Consider the following 20,761-nt stretch of genomic DNA (forward strand, 5'->3'; position numbering starts at 1 on the left):
ACGTACTATCTGCAACACAGATCTGCTTTTACTTTATCCCATAAATGAGTCTGTATATTCCAGGAGAATGCTCCAAATGAACTTAAAAAATAAGTTTAATGGACAAAAGAACCAGAGGTAAGTTACTATCCATTTACAGGGACCCAAGGCTAAGACAAAGTTCTGTCCTCAAGGACCATATGAAAGACAGAACATGTTGTGCAAACAGTACCTTTATTTTGCAATAAAATTGGAAAGCCAAGTGCTGTTGTGTCATAGTTGTAGGTAGTTTCTCCAAAATAGGAACAAGCACATGTGGTGGTTTCATTTCACTTTATTTCATGAAAATTACTTATAACTGGGCAGAATGACGTCTCACTATTTTTTTCCCTTTCTGAATTTTTTATTGTTCCAGAAAAGCATGTGGTTTTTATGGGACCGAGAATGGAGAGAAAAAAAAGATTTTCTAAAAGAAAAACTGATTTATTTTTAAAATATATCTAATGTACTAGAAACTGAAAAAGGAAATATTTTATATCTTTCTCTGACCATAGAAAGAAACTTTTCCTTTGTTTCACTTAGTTGAAATAGTATATTCTCCTCAAGTCATACCATTCAAACATTTTATATACAAGGACCCCTAATGGTCATTGTTAGCATTCTCAGTGCCACCTTTCAGCTCTAAGACCTTGGTTTCCCGACTCTTCAGGCACTGAACCATAAGGCCATTCTCCCCACATTGAGACTTTGCCATCACTCACATTTTGTCAAGGCTTTAGGAACTGTAAAGAATACTATTCAGTCTTAAAAAAGAAGGAAATTCTATCATTTGTGATGATGTGGTTGGAATTGGAAAACAATGCTAAGTGAAGTAAGTCAGGCATGGAAGATACCACATGTTCTCCCTTATATGTAGAATCTAAAACAACTGAACTCAGAAGCAGAGAACAGAATCACCATTCTACCCTGCAGAGGCTGGGGATGGGGAGATAATTGTCAAAGGATACAAAATCTCAGATGAGAGGAATTTCTCTTTCTAGTTCTATCACACAGCACGGTGAATATAGTTCATGAGAGAATACTATACATTTAAAACCGAATGAGAAAGTAATTTTCAAATGTTCTTACCACAAAAGATATTAAGTATTTGAGGTAATGGAGATGTTAACTATCTGGATTTAAGTATTCTGCATTACATTCAGAAATCATAATATCACTTTTTACCCTACAAAATTATACAATTATAAATTGCCAATTAACAAGTAGTAGTAGTAACAGTAGGTTAGCTGGTCAACCTTTTGACCCTATAAAGGGTGAAGAAACATTTTAAGACTCTCCAGCTACTAAACCCGACGCTGTTCCTCCCAACCATACTTTTTTCTCCAGTGGATATTATTCAAATATGGGTTAGGAGTTGAAAAGTGACAACCATATGAAAAGCCACATAATCTAAAATACCCTGGCTGCCATCCTTTCTCGGGTCTTCTTTAGAAGAATCCCACAGACACTGTTCTTTCCTCATTCCCAACATTACCCTTCTAAGAGAGGGGAAAAATGGACTTAAATTTCTTAAATGCCTCCTGTGCCAGACACATTAGTTACATCATTTAACCTAAGAGGCACAACAAAGTTGCAGATGAAGAATGAGAGACACAGAATAGGTGACTTCTTGGCCATGGTCACATAGCCAAGACATGCTCATGCACGTACTCTATAATAAATTCCTCTCTTATTCAAACCCTTGCCCAGTGACCTCACGAAAACCTCTCCCTGTTATTTCTTTCAGTCCCTTTGTTAATCAAATCAAAACAAAACCAAAGTAAAAATACCTAAAGGGCAGTAGTTATGATATTCTTCAAACCAAAAGAAAGCTACACATGGTAAAGGAAAACTATACCTAAGAACCTCCACACACCTTTCTGAGCTTGCAAGTTGATTTTAGAATATTTCTGAAACTATCATTATATCTCCTCTTTCAAATAAATCTGTTTGTCCTCAGGCTCCAACGCTCATAATAAATAAAACACTTTCTAATGTAATGTTACTTTGATTACCAGCATTGCAACAGTACTTTTTCCAAGATGTTATTCTTCCCTAGGGTGAGGGCTTTGCACTGCAGGCTAGCAACCCAAAGCACCATTTACAACTCTGTTTCTATGAAGAAAAATGCTCTGAAAGTTCCAAAGAACCAATGCACACAAATACCTGCAGGACACAATGTTTTTAAGTTGGGGACAGTTAATATTTATGAAATGTGTTTAAAACAAAACTGTGTATTTCAGCAGGAGCCTGCAGGAACAGAGGGCTCCTGCCCTCACTGCCCCTGGCACCCACGCCCCCTCAAAAAAACGTGATTGGAATTGTATAAAAATAATCTGCCACTCAGGCGTTTCAAAGTAAATCGAGGAAGAGCAAAAACATGGAATCAGAAATATAACAGTAGATTCCAATTTGCATACAAATAAAATAGTTTCCTTTAAAACTCCGGTTAATTTCCAACTTAATATATTTCATGTAAAATGAGAGTGCCCATTGAAGTATTGAAACTTCAAGATTAATATTCACAATAAATAATTTTTTACATATTACATTTGGATTTTTTTAAATAAGAGCAAAGACCTATTGTGACCCAGAATTTGAAGATAATTAGAAAATCTCCTATTAAAAGATTTTATCAGAAATCTAACTTGTTGGAGAATTTCAGTCATTATTTACTATACATGTAGATTAAATTCATTTCTTTTATTAGATTGTTTTATTTAAAGTAAGAGAACAAAAATCCTCAAAAGGATTCTTCCATAAACTTCTAACCAGTAGTGCCTAGAAACTTCCTAAGAAAAGTTTTTGCACTTTAATTTTTGAGAACTTATAATTTTATAAAAATATAAATTTACCAGTGTTATAAAAATATTGCCAATTTTTCCCCTGTAACTCTGCTCATAATTATTACTTTATTTCATTTTAGGCATGCTAATGTAAAAATTAAATCTACCTTTTGGTAATTTTTTTTGAAAGCAGAAAAATCTAAGCAACAACATTTGTTTGGGGATTTCTTTGTAGTGTTTTGGAGTATCACCGATGATCAGATTTTTAAAAAATAACTTGATTCTAAAGATATAACCTTGAAACACAAAAATTTACAAATTATCAAAGAAATACAAAAAGACATTAAGTATTGAAAAAGGAAAATGTAAGAATTAAGTTTGCAAGCAAATCTGCAAAAATTACAAGAGAGTCATACTTCAAAAGGACTGGCTGGCCAAATAAAAAAACACAGCAAGTATTCAAAAAAAAAATCCCACAAAATTACTAAGGCTCCTAGGTTTACACTAGACCATCCATAATGAGAAAACAGCAATTTCAGCACTATCATTGCATTCATAAAGATGGTGACATTACCTTCAGGTAGATGTGGCTAAGGAGTCTTAGGGGACAAAGTCAAGGTTTCATTACTTGAAGGACAAGAACCAATCACCTTTATTTTTATCTCAGGGTACAAAGTACTTTTTTCAATGGTAGAATGTCAAGTGCTTTGTAGTACTGAAATCAGAGGAAAGTGTCAGATTTTGCTTCTACAAAATGTACATTTTTACTTGTTGACTCTTTCTACTCCTCCCTTACCATGAGCACACAGGGCTTTATGTGGTTATTTTAAAGAGGATGCATACTTTGATTGCTATGCCTCTTCAGATACCTTCTTTGTGAATTTTTCAAATTTGCTCTGGCCCAAATATCAGTGTTCCCATATAGTTCTTATCCCACCTAATGCACACAGACACCCTTTAATATGTACCTGTAATCAACCACCCATGTTAACTTCTTGTTTAACATATTATTAAAGCCAGGCTGCAAGTATAACCCTGTCATATAAGAAATACAGAAAGTAAGAAAAATCACCTTAAAATAAGCTTCACGATGAACTTAAAAAGAGTAGTTACTTTAAGAGATTTAGAAACAACATAGATAAATTTAAAGTTTTTAGGGGGAAAAAAAAATCCTTAAACCCACGTACTAAATTTTGAATATTTCCACTACAGAAGTTAAATGCCCAAACTGATTTGGTATCAAAATTAAAGTGTCAGTAATAGAATTAAGTTATAACTCTCCTTCATCACCATTTTAACATACACTTAAAAGTGGAATTTATTGTTTTGCTGGAATATTTAATAACATTAATTTGAAATAAAGCTTCTAAATATTTCTGGGGCTATAATGCCAGTCTTAAAACGTAATTTTTAAAATAAATCATTCCAAAAAAGGATGATCATAAAAAGATTAGCGTTTGGGGTAATTAACCCAGTTCCTATTTATCTATCCATTCAAGAGGTAACTCAGTTTTAAGGATGTTGTTAGAAACATTATTCCACAGTGATTCAAACCTTTCAGCCTATGCACAACCTACAAATGCATAATCGTTTGAGATAAAAATTGCCTTTCCATCATTAAAAAAAAAAATCATCCTTGTTTTCTTTTTCAGGTCTTTCTGAACTTATTACCCTGCTTGGATATGCTGCACTCTTCTGGGCATAGAATTTCATAGCAGGTATCAAAATTACCAAGCCATAAAGCCAGCTTTATCAAACAATAATTTCCTATTAACAAGAACTTTGAGTGTATGACTCATTTTACACAAAACAAGTAGACGACAAATAATGATGGTTAAAATTAATATTTAAATAATTAAAAGAAAACTAGTAAGGATTTCTGATTACTTTTCTACTTTCTCATACAGCTTAACACCTGGAAACAACTGTATTGGAACCACCTTCCTGAAAGGTGTTAGCTGTTTCCTTTGTCTTAAGCACAAACAGAACTAACGTCACATTTCCAGAGAAGAGTGAGGATGAAATAAGGCGACTACAAATCAGCTTTCAGAAATGGGAAGTCAGTCAACGTTTTCCTCTCTGATAACCCTTTATTTGTGCAGCAACAGGGGAATTACAACACATTTTGGAAAATAATTTCTATTGGACCAACTCCTCACTTCGCTGGAAGTAGTCGGATCCAAGACTTAATTTCAACACAATGTTCGACTTATTGCTTGAAGCTACCGCAGCATAAAACTCGTCTTCGAATGGAAAATTTGACCAACTTCTATGAGGTAAATGAATACGAAAAGTAGGGGTGGGCGGGAGAGGCATACAAGTTTTTTCGGTTTTTGGGGGGAAGAGAGGGCGCATACGAAAACAGTCCTAAGCAATCAGAACTCTCTCTTAAGATGTAAAAGGATGTTATACCAGAGGGCTCAAAAGCTCCCAGGGTCACGGCTCCCCTAACCGAGGGAACTGGGGTTTCACTGCCACCTGGCATCTGGGGAACCCTGGCCTTGGATAAAAAGAGGGTAACTGGAGTAAAGTCGTGCTTCAGAACGACCCAGTGCCCGGGATCCCCTGCGAGACCCTGTCTTTCCCGGGACTTCCACGGGAGCGCCCCCGACCGCCCCGCGGGGGTCGGAGGAGGAGGCAGGGAGGTCCCGCGCCGGTCCAGGCGCCTCCCGGGTCAGTCGAGGATCAACCACCCCGGGGACCCCGGCCGAGGCCAGCGCAGGATAAACTCCCCGACCCCGAACTCCGCCTGCCGCTTCTCGGGGCTGGGCCTCAGCCACCAGTTCCACCGCCCTCCTCACCGCGGCTCCCGCCTACCTCGCGCCTCCCGGCCCCGCGACCTCCCCGCCGCCGGCCGGGCCCCCGCGAGGCTGCGCTTCCCGTAAACTCCCCGCCCCGCGCAGCCCCCTCCTTGCCTCGGCCCCGCCCCCGCGGGACCCTGGGCAGCGCGTGATTGGCCCGGCCGCGCCGTCACTCTCCGGCCGCGTCGCCTCCCTCGTTTCCTACAGCCCCGAGACCGGCAGTGAGATTAGTGCTCGCGGGGCCGCGGCGGAGGGTATAGTGCTGCTCTATTCGCTGCCACTCGCCCGCAGGTCCGCGCGCTCGCCCACCTGAGCCGCGCCGGGGCTGCGGAGCCACGGGCCAGCGTGCTCAGCCCAGCCTAGGAAAGAGGCAGCAGTCTCAGCGCGGAGATGGGGAGCTGGCGAAGTTGACGAGTCCCCCGCCCACGCTGCGCCCCTCCTGCCCAGAGGTGCGCTGCCCCTCCACGAGGTGCTAGCGCGCTGCCCTGCCCCCCGCCTGCGCGGGACAGCCCGCCCCTACCCACGGGACCCGAAAACTTCACCCCAAGTCCGAAGAGTGGGTTGCGAGGGCGGTGCCCGGAGCTGGACAGGAGTCTGCTCAAGGGGAGCGGTCCTGGCGACTCGCCAGGAGTCGGAGGGCGGAGACCCGGTGGAAACTTTATCATCGCCGTAATTACTACGTTTTACTGTTTCTGTCCCCGCAGGGGCTGCAGCCAGCGGTCTGTCGCGCGTGCCTGTGTGCCCGAGGAGCCGCCCCGGGGAGAAGACCCGGCGCGGAGTTGTTCCCCCAGGGGAGATCCGCAGCCCAGCCGAGGGGGTCGGGCGGCCTGGATACGCAAGACCCAGCCCCGCAGCCGCGGACGCCCAGCGGCGGCGAAGTTTGGCTGCTGAGCAGCGCGGCGCTGGGCCACTGGACAGCGGGAGCGATGCCCGTGGGGGGCCTGTTGCCGCTCTTCAGCAGCCCCGCGGGCGGCGGCCTGGGCGGGGGGCTTGGCGGCGGCGGCGGCGGCAGGAAGGTGTCGGGCCCCGCCGCCCTCCGCCTGACGGAGAAGTTCGTGCTGCTGCTGGTATTCAGCGCCTTCATCACGCTCTGCTTCGGGGCGATCTTCTTCCTGCCAGACTCCTCCAAGCTGCTCAGCGGGGTCCTGTTCCACTCCAGCCCCGCCTTGCAGCCGGCCGCCGACCACAAGCCCGGGCCCGGGGCGCGCGCCGAGGACGCGGCCGAGGGGCGAGCCCGGCGCCGCGAGGAGGGGGCACCCGGGGACCCGGAGGCCGCCCTGGAGGACAACTTGGCGAGGATCCGCGAAAACCACGAGCGGGCTCTCAGGGAAGCCAAGGAGACCCTGCAGAAGCTGCCCGAGGAGATCCAAAGAGACATCCTACTGGAGAAGAAGAAGGTGGCCCAGGACCAGCTGCGTGACAAGGCGCCGTTCAGAGGCCTGCCCCCGGTGGACTTCGTGCCTCCCATCGGCGTGGAGAGCCGGGAGCCCGCCGACGCCGCCATCCGCGAGAAAAGGGCAAAGATCAAAGAGGTGAGTGGGCCGCGCCAGAAATGCCTCCCGACGGGCCGTGTTTTTCACGGAAAAACGGCAAGCCTTTGAAACTCTGAAGACTGCAACAATGCAGTGTATGGGGAGATGGAGGTGTGCCCCCTCCACCAGGTGCTGTGTCAAAAGCTGTTTCGTTTCCTGTTTTCAATATGGTAGTAGATGTGTCCAGTAAGATCTAAGGTTAAATCTCGTTGCTTTTAACTTGCGTGCTCTTGTTCTGGTGAGCACAAGCCACACGAAGTAGGTATAAATTCATGGCAGGTAATATACAAACCTCTTTCTCTGGCCGCTACACGGTTAATCATCCCACCAGTAACAGCGACGGCACTGATCAGCCCCCTGGTAAGGACTGGGGACGTGGCTTTAAAGTGAGGCTTCACGCGTGGTAAAGGGAGCCGGCATACTCCGGGTTCAGCCGTGTGGCCCTTGTCTGCCAGGTGGAATTCTGTGTGTACTTCCAGACTATAAAGGTGAAACTTGAGAACTTCCCATCATCGAGGGATACTATTGTTTACTTTTTTAAAAAATGAAAATATAAAAAGTCTTCTGCCTCTTGTATTTCTAATGCACAGCCAGAAATAAGGTATTCCATGTGATGCAACAGGTTTGCCTCCACAGCAGCACAATGGTGACAAACTTAATCCAGGATAAACATGGACTTTGATACGTCTTTCCTAATTTCCTTCTCGTAATTTTCAGTTAGAACTTGTAACATGTGATTAGGTCAGGATCAGCTTAAAGCTGAAGGGGGCCGTAAAAAGTCCTTTCAGGCTGTTGTTTTCAAGATGAAAATCGAAGGGCCCAGAGCTCCAGAACCCGTTAGTGATGAGTCAGGACTTGAAGCCCGAGGTCCGAACTTCCACCAGTCACCTGTCACCACGTTGTCTGTCGACATGCCTCCTCTCTGAGCTACTTCCCTGTGTGAAACGGTGCCAGCCTGGGTTTTACATAGAAAAGCTGTAGGAACCACATTAAAAGCATGTCATTCCAAATCTTGGTTCGATTTTCTAAAATATGGAGGTAATATTTTTGCCATTTAAAAAATAATATAATCTCTGTGAAAGTAAATATTGTGTTTTCATATTGGGTAGGTAATCAGGAGAGGAAGTCCCTGATCCCATTTTCATAGAGTAAACAGATTTTTTAAGGTGGTTGAGAGGTATTTAGCGTAAGTGGCTGCAGAATGAAGGCAGCCACTTACGCTAGGATTTGTGACTTTGTAATACAAGACCAGCTGAGTTTGGTTAAGCTGTAATTGAGCAAGTTAAAGTGGACTTGGATCCCTTTCAGTTTGGTAAGAATGCCTTCATCCCTCCTGTGCAGAGAGCTTATTTCCACAGTCCATCGTCATATCTGCTTTTTTGAGACCCCTCCTCAGGGACAGAAGCGTCCCATACTTGGGGGAATGGATTCTACTCTCCAAAACAACTCTCTTAGCAGTTTCCTTTCTCCACGAAATCCTGCCTGTGCTACCAAATCAGGAAGGTGGAACAAAGCTCTACCTCTTACCAAATCCTCCCAGACTCTTTAATAATATCCAACCAAAACCATAGGAAATTAACCCCAAATGATCTGTATCTGCATGTGTTTCTGTTAAATTTGAACAGTGTAATTCATACATGTCATGCGTCCAAAGCCATACAAGCTGCCAGTTAGCTAGTACAGAATCACAGTTGTCCAAGGAAAAGATTTTAATACTAAAGATACATAGATGTTAAGCTGTTGGTACTGACCAGCAGTGACTACAAGTGCATTCAGAGCAGAACCAGTGAGACAGTAGCAGTCTCAGACTCAGGACAGCGTATTAACAGTGTACATATCCATCCCTGGTAGATCCATGTTGTCTGTGTCCCTAAATCGCAAGGTCTTAATTAACCATGTAAACGAGATTTATGTAGCCTCTGTCTAACATCTTAGCACCTAGATGTTTTGAAACCGCTCAGTCTTGCATAGACTAGTGGAACTAAATGTGTTCTTTAAAATTCCTTGTTGCTGTGAGAACCCAAAAGAGCCAGCATAATTAGCTTCAGCGTTTAGTCAAAGGCTAATGGGAAGAAATGGATTATGATTTTCCATCAGATTAGTTCAGGCAGATGTATTCCTTTGGAAACCAAAAGGAAAAAAAAAAAAGAAATTATGATGCTGTTCTAAAAACTGTGCTGTAAATATTTGGCTTTAGAGAGGCAAGAGTGGTTGCCCATTGTAAATAGGGCACTGGACTTTACATTTTTGGATTCAGTTTCAGGCACCACTGTGGACTTTTTGTTATAAACAAAATCTTTGCCTTAGTTTTATTCTTTACCATTCCTGTGTTTTCTTTTTCTTTTCTTTTTTTTTTTTTTTTTTTTTTTGAGACAGAGCCTTGTTCTGTTGCCCAGGCTGGAGTGCAGTGGCACGATCTCGGCATCTCGGCTCACTCCAACCTCTGCCTCCTGGGTTCAAGCGATTCTTCTGCCTCAGCCTCCCAAATAGCTGGGATTACAGGCGTGTGCCATGACACCCAACTAATTTTTGTATTTTTAGTAGAGTCTGGATTTCACCAAGTTGGCCAGGCTGGTCACGAACTTGACCTCAAGTTATGGACCCACCTGGCCTCTCAAAGTCCTGGGATTACAGGTGTGAGCCACCATGCCTGATCTGTTCCTGTATTTTCTAATTCTCTTTATACTTAGGTTCTCTATCACACCTGAATGTACTAACACTTATAGTTACAATTTAGAAATCTAACATGTTGGAAGCTTGGATTGTAATTTGAGTCAACCTGTTATTTTGTACTTGGTTCAAAGTCAGTCAATACTATTTTTTATATCTACAGCACAATTATGTTACTAGTACTGCAGTAGATTTTTAGCAACTTTGTGTCTTAGGGGAGATACTCTGTTAATTTCAAATAGGTCATTGTACAGAATGCTTCACAAAAAATGTTAAATTCTTTCCACTACTAATTTGATGGATGGTAAATCTTTGATGTAAAACTTCAAAATAGAATTAAGATCTTCCTTCCTTAACCCCTGTTAAAACTTTGTAAATTAACTCTGGGATTTCGCTGAGATTTAAGATACATACATAGTGTATATTTATTTTCATGAGTTTGATCTTAAAATTGTACTCAGGTTGTCCTTTGCTTTAAAAATCAGTGTTACAATAATGAAGCACAAAAGTTAAAATAGCAGCATGGAAGTTTTAGAAAAATAGTCCATTTACTTTTTTTTTTTTTTTTAAATCAGAAATCGTTTTTAGCTTCCCTTCTCCCCTGCCCTGCAACCTCTCCCACTTGCACAATGAGCCTGTGCTGTCCTTTAGGATTTAGAGTCTTAATCCAATTTGGAGGAAGATTTTTTTTTTTCTTTTTCTGGAATTAAGGGGGGTCCTGAGTAATAGGGGCTGGGGCTAAAGACTGTCAGATTGTCAGAGGGGACTCCTTTCTTCTCATGCTGGAATCCTCACCAACCTAAGTGGGGATTAGGAGTATGTGCAGACTGGCAGCCTTAGATTTGTCGTGTAAGGTGACCCTGCACCTGTGGGGTCCTATAGCCTATAATTTATGTTAACTATTGACAGTTTACCCTTTTGGTAAAGATCAGATGTGAGAATAATCTGCCTTGACAGGTTAAAGCAAAACACTTTTATTTTGACACTTAACTTTCTAGTTTATTTGTATGGGTAGTTCTGGGGTGGAAAATAATATTTACAAAATAATAAAAGCCATGATTTGGAGACCCGACCCAAGAAGCTTCAACATCCTTAGGTTGCTTGCCTGTGCCACTGTGCTGTGACACATTCCCTACTGAACATAGGTCACTGTGGAATTGCTCCACCCAGGGGCCCTTCCCCGGAGCAGGGAGGACATGGGGTGTTTGCGAAGGTTTTTCTCTCCTTAGCAAGTAGATAAGTATTCAACAGTGTAAGTACTGGAGTAGGTGCTGACTGCTAATATACAAAAGCAAAAAAATACATATATACATTAATGGGTAGTTAATTACGTTCAGCTTCATTTTCTGTAAGCTGTTGATAGTTTCTCCGAGAAGAGTATTCTGTCTTCCTCTTAACTAGGATTCATATAAAGGAGCTGCTTATGTATATGGGACTTACAACCTAGTTAAACGTGTGAAAAGAGGTTTTAAAAAATGTATTTTCAAACAAATGCAGCTATCTACACTTCTTAGATGAACTAATGAACTAAACCATCTTGGAAAATGTGTCTTAGTATTACACAAGATGCATTTGTATGAGATCTGAATTGGTTGGAATTCACTGAAGAACATACATTTGAATCAGATTATTTCATAAGCTCTAGTGATGCAAATTTTTTATTGAAGAGAATTTTAAGCATGTGTCCGAAGGTCAGAGGGAAGGAATACCTGCAGATCCGTGTGAGGGATGAGGGCTGAATACACAGGGTAGATCAGAATTGCGCTGGAACCTGGTTATACCCCCTAACCCAGTCAAGCACCTGTGGTCTTTTAAATTTCTTTCTTTATAATTGTGTGTATGTTGGTCAAAGAAGAGTTTAATTAGTAAAAATAGGAACAGCCATGATGGGCTCCAGAGATACTGTGAAACGAGTGGCAAAACAGCCTGTCCCCCAAGTAGATGAAAATAGTAAACGAGATACCTGTTTGGTGGTTTAGGGAAGAGATTCCCTCTTTGAGGAAATGAGTCTTGACTTTTCCCTCAGTATTCTTAGCCTAGTTCCTTGCTTGATGTTCAGTGATTGAGCTGTATCTTATCCCCACCCACCACCTCTCAATCTGTTAAAAGGCCCTTTACACAAACTCTGCAAATTATGGCATGATAACTTTAAATCTCAGATTTTAAAACTAAATGTACGCTCTAAGTCATAATGTATTGCATCTGAATGAGATCTGAGAGATGGCTCATTCATTTTACAGTAAAGGCAACCAAGACACAAAGATCTTTCTGGAAATCACATCACCAGCTAGTGGCAGAGTTGAGTTACAGAGGGACGCCCCAGTCTTCTGAGTGGTGCTCACTGTCCCCCACATGGCTTGTCTCCTAAATAAAACTCCAAAGAATTGTATAAATTATCCGTGTTTATTATTTGCAGGCCCTAAGAGAGAGTAAAAAAATACACAATTCTGCATTATTATAAATTTGACCTTATACTAGCTTGGTGGTTTTTTCTTTTTTTTTTTCAGCCAACCATGGATCAAAGTAATTTTTAAGTCAATTGTGGTAATTTTTAAAAATCTTACGAGCGGCGTGGTTTAGAAGCCTTCTTCTTTGTAAAGACACCCAGGGAAAGCTTGATAGGACATCTTGTTCTCTTTATAAAGAGCTCTCCAAGAAGCACAGGCATTTGTAATCATTCAGTTAAACAATCTTTATGAAGAAAAGTGGGGAAAAGAAGGAAGGGAGCACAGAAGAGAGTGAGTTACTGTATATACAAAGGGTGAAAGGGGAGCACCCAGAGAAGGGACATGTGGTGACTAGAAGTGCTGCTTTAAAATTATAAATGTGTGTGCTCTTCTGATACTGCACCATGGATAACAGAAGAATGGCAGCTAACCTAAAGGATGATTGTTTTAAAAGTAGACATACATGTAAAAATCACATCAATCTATGGGCAATTCTTTCCACCCAAGTAGGTTCTGGTGATTCTCTTTTTGGGTGCACTTACCTGTCTCTGCTCCATCCGTTTGGAGCGATGTCGTGGTTAGAAGGATGGTTCTGGACTCACATAACCTGGGTCTGAATCTGTTCTCTACCATTCTCTAGCTTTGCGACCTTCTGCAAATGATTTAATCTCTCAGAACTTTAGTTTCCTCATTTGTAAAATGAGGTTAATAGTACCCACTTTGTTGGATCCCAAGGCTTAAATGTGATAGTAAAGCACTTAGAATGGTATCAGACATGAAGTGGGCACACAGTAAATGCTGGTTGTGATTGTTGCTGTTACTGGTCACCACCAAAAGCCATCAAGCCAAGATTGCATTGATCCATATACTGTTTAATAACTCAGGAAAGTGGATAATGGAGTTTCAAAAGGGCATCAAAAATAGTTAAAATTGAGTTTTAGTGCTTAAAGGGATACATTTCCAGTTCATCAAAAAGACCTTTCCATATAGCTGTAATTTTATTGCGCTACGGTCAACACTGATTTTCTTTGATTTCTGCCAAATTCCAAAAAAACTTAAGTATCTTTAGAATGATATACTTACTGCATATACATCTTCAGCTTCTTCAGAATATGTGTTAAAGAGTTAATTTGTCTCTTTCTCACAGTCAAATATGCCTATTCCTGCAGATACCATCTTTCTCAGAGTAATCACAGTCGAGTTATTTTAATTTCTCTTTTTTCTAATAAAGAATTTTTTTATTTACACAATACAGATCGGGTCTCACTATATTTCCCGAGCTGGTTTCAAACTCCTGAGCTGAATCAGTCCTCCCACCTCGGCCTCCCAAAGTGTTGGGATTACAGGTGTGAGCCACCATGCCTGGCTGAGTTACTTGTCTTAAGTATTGAAGTTATTCTTCTACATAAAGAGATCAAGTAAAGTGAATTTCAGTCTGTTTCGTCTTGGAGGAATGTTTTTAAGAAGTGAGAATTATTATTTTAGGCTTGGCAAAAATTACGTAATTATGATAAATTCTATAATCAGAGCTCCGTCCATCACCTGATAGTCGAAGTGCGCATAAATCAGTTTTTTGTAGCTCAGAGAGTTTGGTCTTTCTGAGAGCTTCACATTGAATTTAGATTTATTAGGATTCCAGAGCCACTATTCATTTTACACATGAGAAATAAGGCCAGTGAGCTGTGACTTCCTGAGATGCCCCCAGTGTACAAACAATAGCTGAGAATTGCTTCTCAGGTGTTGAGAAGTACTGAGAACCAGGCCCCACTCCACCTGGGATAATCTTGACTCTAATGAGAACGTGTGCTTTGGTGACTGGCTGACCAGGCCTTCCCTCCTCAGCCCCAAATGACGGGCCAACTGCCAGAAGCCCCACTGAGACCTTCGTAGAGGGAGGTGGGACATCTTTGCTGCGTAGGGGGTTGCCTAAGAAAGCAATACGGGCTAATTCCTTTGCTCCCAGGAATGTGGCAGCAGTGCCCCACCCCCACTGAGTTCTGCTAAAGATGTCTGTGATCATTAGGTACTTGAAAGAAAACCAAATGAGATTAAGGCTTAAGAGCATTTAAAAGTCACAGCCCTCATTTCTGTCATGAATACTCTGGTAGTTACTTTCCATACTTTAGAGCCGAGCAGTCCTGCAGATAATCCAGAACAGAGATAACAAAATTGAAAAGCACACGTATCCTTTGTGTTTACTCGACTTTTGTGACTAGAATGACTCCTTCTTTCTCACGTTTCTTAGTCCACTCATCTCCCTGGCTGTTAAGTTTATCGAAAGCCCAGTCCCTGATTGGCTCTGCTGCTTTCTCATCACTCTTGCTCTACATCCTTCATTCAGGTGACACTCAGAACATATTATATTAACTTCATTTGCATTTTTCATGTTTTTATGTGGGTCGCTAATTAGATCATCCTGTCTTGTGTGGGAGTGTTTAGTATGAGCAACTTAGTATGAGAGAGGGCGTGGAGATGAGGGGATAAAAACCTGATGAAGGACACCAAGTTCTGAAAGGGTGGTTTAATAACACAGCATTGCCACCCTCTGAAACAGCCTTTGTTACTGGTGCCTGTTTGTCTGTGCTAGGAGTTTATGAGAAAGGGGGTGAAAGTAATTGGTGTCCGAAGGCCTGTGAATGACTGTGGCCAAGATGTGAACTCAGGCCATCCACAGACTACAAGCTATTGCTAGTGTCTCCATTTCTGCCAAATCCTTCCTCATTAAATGATCTCCTGAAGGTCCCTTCAGAACCGTCAGTTCTTCTAAATGACGGGATGATCTCAGAAATAGTACAGGAGGCCAGGGATCCTAGCCTATGCTGGGGGTGGCATGTCCAGCTTCCTGAGCTGATGTTTAGGTCATGATTGTCTGTCCCTAGTTCCTCTTCCACGGGAATACATGCTGGAGCTACGTACTAAAAAGGGAAGTGTGTTTCCTCACTGTCTCTCTCTCTATCGGGGCATAAGACAAGAGAACAGACCTGTGGAATAATTAGGGAAGTCAGGGGTATGTACCCCGTCTCAAAATCTGATTCCCAGCTGCCTGAAATTGACCACCAGTGTTTACTTTTTACTGTTTTTGTTTTGTTTTGTTTTTTTGTTTTTGAGATGCAGTCTTGCTCTGTTGCCAAGACTGGAGTGCAGTGGTGCAATCTTGTCTCGCTGCAACCTCCGCCTCCTAGGTTCAGGCAATTCTCCTGCCTCAGCCTTCTAAGTAGCTGGGATTACAGACACCTGCCACCATGCTTGGCTAATTTTTGTATTTTTAGTAGAGACAAGGTTTCTCCACATTGGCCAGGCTAGTCTAAAACTTCTGATCTCAAGTGATGCATCCACCTTGGCCTCCCAAAGTGCTGGGATTACAGGCGTGAGCCACCGTACCTGTCCATTTATTGATTCTTAAAGGCTTGCTTTAAACGTAGATGAATAAAGTTGCTCAGCAAAGTTATTAATATACTTTGAGATTTGTCTTAGCAAGGGATAGAATAGGTTTGTTGAAGCAAGTGTCTTCCGTTGTGTTATTTCATTTTATAAACTCATGTCTGCTTGGGAAAGAAAAATTTGAAAGCACACTAGAGTAGGAAAAAAAAAAAATCCTTCATGGTTTTATCAGTAACTAAGTAGTGTCAATAATGAATGCTCCTTCCTAACCCCAATATTTAAGTTCATTTTTCCCCTATGGTTATAACCACACTATATATACTTTTTTTTCCATTTGCTTTGCAAGTGTCATTTTATGTTAGCATAATATATCCATGTCAAAGCATCATACTTTATTTAACCAGTCCTTTGTACCTGAACATTTAGATTATTTCCACTTTTTTGTTTTTATTTAAAATGCTGAGACAGACACCTTTGTCCAGTAAATTTCTGTCTCACTTTTTATTGCGCACACCCTGGTAAGTGGGATTTTCTCTTAAATTCTTAAGAGGGGAAATAAATCGGCCAACAGATAGTACGTTTTGAGGGATAACTTTCCAGAAACCATTTATACTCCCATGTATCATATAGTGAATGGAGTCTATTGATTCTTTGTGAATTTCATAGGTGATGAAGCAGTATATGGCATTTTCAATTTGCTTTTCTTTGATCAACACTTTCTCCTGTGTTGGTCATTTGCATTTCTTCCTTGTAAGTTGTATAGATAGAACAAGGAAATTTTAAAAGGAGGAAGATTGGGAAGATGGCAAAGATGGCACAGCTTGGAGGCCTAAGGAGTGAGATCCACCAGAGGAGATGGATCTGGCAAGGTGGCTGAATGGAACATGGACTCCTGTGGGAGGCAAAGTCCCCAAGGCAAGAGTTAGAATTTTATAAAGCAAAGTTGCAAGAAAAAAAATTTTTCCCATAGATTGCACACTTAGGATAAAATATCCTTTATTGATAGGAGCTCTTACCAGGCTCTTGGGACAGCCCACATCCCTCAACTACAACCTAGCCAGCTTGACCAGCGCATCTTCATTGTTAAGTGATAGTTGGGATTTTGCATCAGATATTTGAGGAAGGTATTGACCTCTCTGGAGATCTGCGGAAGGATCTTTCTCCTTTTGGGGTGAATCAGGATGCTTTTCTAATAGTTGAAGATCAAAAGTAGTCCAAATAGAATTTGAGAAGTGATTTTAATGATGCCAGAAAATGGCAAGTCTTACAAAGCTGAATTCTTAAAGAAGAAAATTTAACCAAAAGGAAATCGTGAGATTTTATAGAAATATTTGTTCTTGTGTGTGAAGAGACAGGCTAATCTTTTGTGTGTGAGAGGTCTTCAGTGTTTTAATAGGATAAATATGCATTTTATCAAAGATATTTTTAAAGAAAAGCATGATTTTTTGTGTGTGAAGTTTGTGCTTTTTTTTTCCACACTAAATCCTTCAAATGTTTTTAGTCATGTTTTTTAAGATAGTGAAGAGCTGCATATTTCAAAATGTATTTATATTCTGACCTTGGTTCATAAAAGTCTGCCAAACGCCAGAACTATTTAAATTTGGCTATAACACTGTGTTAACATGATGAATAATGATTGACATAAATGTACTTTTTTTAAATAAATTGTGGTTAGACGTGATAGTAATTTTAGAATATTTACAACACTATTTTTGGAGACTTTCTTTTAGTCAACTAGCAGTGTTGAATGTTTTATCTAGCCAACTACAGGTTTTCAGCTCATAATTAGAAATGCCTGAGAAGTCCATATTGTGATTTAAGGAGTTATTAGCCCAAGTCAGCAATTTTATGAGGCATTCTTATTAGGAAGTATAAAATGAACTTTATGTAGTAAAAAACGTATTTTATAATTGGCATGTATCTAATACATTGTATACATTCACTCATATTAAGCACTTTGGTTAGTCTTCATTATTTAATCCTCCTGTGGTTACTTAACATAGAATGTGTAATGAAGAACTCAGTAGCTTTAAAGGGGGGTGGATGAGGAGCATAGAAAATGAAGATGATTTATTAACTACTGTTGAAAGCTGCTTTAGCAGTTAGGGTGAATAAAAATGATGATTTATTAAGTATTCCATCAGTAATAAGATAAAGCCACAGTGTAGGCTTGGAAGTACTTCTATTTTCCCTAACTCTCAAGAATACAGAGTTTCTATGACATTGGCTCTTTGCAGTCATTCGTCCCTTCCAGAGCTATCATATTGAGGGCAGGAGAAAGAGCTTCCCCTATTCATCCATGTGTCCAACAGATCAGTTAGCTCCGGGCCCTGCCCATAATAGGGCCCAGTACGTATGTGTTGAATGAATATGCTCTTTGAAATAAACATGCCTGCAGGTGTTACTCAGGTTAAGTATGATTCCGTGCTAAGTAATCTGGTGTTCCTGAAGTGGTGTCCACTCATCTTTGAAGTCCTTTCTGATGTATATACTCAATGGCTACAAGCCTTTGTCTTTTTTATTTTTTTTATTTTTTTTATTTTTGTACAACAGTCAGAAGTCATTTAGAATCAGACCTAGTGAATAAAGAGACTAATGAATGTAGGAAATGCCTTTTCCAGTTTTCAGGTTGTTTTCCAGAATGATTTATAAAATGAAAACTGCATTCATTTTCTTATATGACTGTATACTGGTGAAAGTGGTGCCAAAAAAAAAAAAAAAAAAAACTTTTTGACCAAATATAACACTGGTGAAATAAATGTAGATGATTGTGAGATTCCTTTAAAGGTCAACACTCGAATATAAAGATTCTGTTGTTTTATTGAAAAGTGTTTATATCTGCAGCCATTTTTTTAAGATATGTTATTTTTAAAGTAGGTAGTGTCTTCATTTCTTTATTACCTAGAATACTGGACACTATTTAATAAGGGATGCCGTTTTTCTTGTATTTCAGTTTTATACAGGATATACCTAGAGTTGGTTTTGTTTTGCTTCCATTTTGACAAAAATTTTTGAGAGATAAAGGTGTCTTAATGAGTAATGTTTACAGTACCACACTAAAATGAAAAGTCATAGGTTAGCTGCTATTTTCCACTAGAGAAATCAGAATTACATAAATATTTTCCTCCCTAAGAAGGTGTGATATTTTGAGAAAGAGAAAGAAGCTTGGTTTTCTATTTCCCAGTTTCATATTGTTTCTCTTGAAAAGTGCTGTCTCATAAATAATTGCATGGTAGAGGCTCAATGAATTTTATGCATTTGTCAATGGTCCCTTTTCCAGTTTATTCTGCAGATGACTATTAATCTTCCTAAAATGTCACTTCTCCCATATTGCCCAACTCAGGTTTTAATGGTCCTCCATTTCCTATAAAGTAATGATTCAGACTTCAGCATGCATCAGAATCACCTGCAGGGCATGTTAAACTAGATTGCTGGTGCGGGGCGCAGTGACTCACACCTGTAATCCCAGCACTTTGGGAGGCAGAGGGGAGGATCACTTGAGGCCAGGAACTCGAGACCAGCCTGGCCAACGTGGTAAAACCCTGTCTCTACTAAAAATACAAAAACTAGCTGGGTGTGGTGGTGTGAGCCTGTAGTCCCAGCTACTCGGGAGGCTGAGGCCGAAGAATCACTTGAACCCGGGAGGCGAAGGTTGCAGTGAACTGAGATTGTGCCACTGTACTCCAGCATGGGTGACAGAGTGAGACTCTGTCTCAAAAATAATAATAATAAAATTTTAAAAGCCTGGAGTTTGATTCAGTAGGCCTGGATGGGCCCCAGAATTTGCATTGTTAACATGTTGCTAGGTGATACTGATGCTTCTGGTCCAGTGACTTCAGCTAGAAAAACACTGCTCTAGAATGAAGTCACAATGAAGTCACAAATGTTTAACAATGGTATCTGTAGTCGTCCATAAATCTGCCTCAGTTTACTTCTTGAGTTGTATCTCTGTTACTTACCAGGAAGGTCTCTGTGCTTCCACAAAACTTACATAGTTACTATCTCCAGAACACATGTAGTTTTGGATTTCACCTTGTTTACTTTATGATTCTCAAAAGGAGAGTCTTATCACGTGCTCAAAATTCATGTCCTCATGAAGCCCTCTTTACATGCTCAACCTTTACTGATCCCTCCCTTCTGCAAATTCCCATGTTATTTATTATTTCTGTCTTTGGCCTGTGTGTCACTGATTTCATGTGCACATATGTTATCTTTCAAGTAGATTTCAGACACCGTAAAAGTGGGGACACCTTTTTTATCTCATAGGTCCATGGCCCAGAATTTGACAATAAAAAGCAATTCATCTTGAATGTAACCCAGATTAAGTATATCAACAAAATGTTTTACAAATGTGAGGCAGTATGGCAGAGTAGAAACACTTCTGGCCTCTTTTTCCACACCTTTGAAAGGGAGCTAATAATTCCTCTTTTTCAGAGTTGTTGTAGGAATTAGAATAGAAAATGTATGTGAATCTCTGAGCGCAATGCCTGGCATATAGCATTCATTGTTCAATACATAGTATGTACTTACTAGCAGCAAGGAATTGGTGGGAGTAATAAGCTTGGACTTCTGCTAAGGACAGGGATTGATAACTAAATTGGATTCAGAAAGTCATTTCCAGGAAAGGAAAGTATGTTTTGGCTGCAGTGTTGCTGTATTGACCAATAGCTTGTATTTTCTATTGTTGCCTCCCTTTTTAGTTGTTGTTGCCAAAATTGTCACTTCCTGTGGCAGGAAAGTAAGCATTATTTTGCCTTGTTAGAATTGTTATTACACAGAAGGGATGCTCATCCTCAGGAAAACCATAGAGAGGGTGTTGAATGGAGTGGTTCCTCATTCATTCATCAGTGCCCAGTTACCTCTGACTTCTGGGCCTGGTGTCACACAACACTCAGATATGTGAGGAGGAAAGAAAGCCAGGGGAAAAAGAAATCTGGAGAAATACCTTCAGGGCATAGAAAGAAATAATTTTTGTGAGCTGAAAATATTTCATTCAGAGATAGCTATGTGTGTAAATTTAGCTCAATAATTAGGCATATGGTGCTTTCATTTTAGGATGTATCCACCCTTTGTGATAATATCCGTTGATTATTAGAGCTGCTGCAGCTTTAACTACGTTGCCAGCA

General features: G+C 40.9%; 1 protein-coding gene across 3 annotated transcripts in view; it reads left to right on the forward strand.

The window, feature by feature from the left end:
• The first annotated feature begins 4,869 nt into the window (after positions 1-4,869).
• MAN1A1 (mannosidase alpha class 1A member 1) overlaps positions 4,870-20,761 on the forward strand; it is a 168,058-nt gene continuing 152,166 nt past the window's right edge. The window contains exons 1-2 of one of the 3 annotated variants that reach the window (XM_009206199.4): positions 4,870-5,080; positions 6,310-7,137. In XM_009206199.4, coding sequence (XP_009204463.1) covers positions 5,054-5,080; positions 6,310-7,137 — 855 coding nt within the window. In that variant the 5' untranslated portion in view covers positions 4,870-5,053. Of the gene's footprint in view, positions 5,081-5,819; positions 6,075-6,309; positions 7,138-20,761 lie in introns of those variants that run through there. The other 2 variants (XM_003898248.5, XM_031667464.1) reach the window with 2 other exon arrangements.

The sequence above is a fragment of the Papio anubis genome, chromosome 6, assembly GCF_008728515.1.
Source record: "Papio anubis isolate 15944 chromosome 6, Panubis1.0, whole genome shotgun sequence".
Classification (NCBI taxonomy): Eukaryota; Metazoa; Chordata; class Mammalia; order Primates; family Cercopithecidae; genus Papio; species Papio anubis.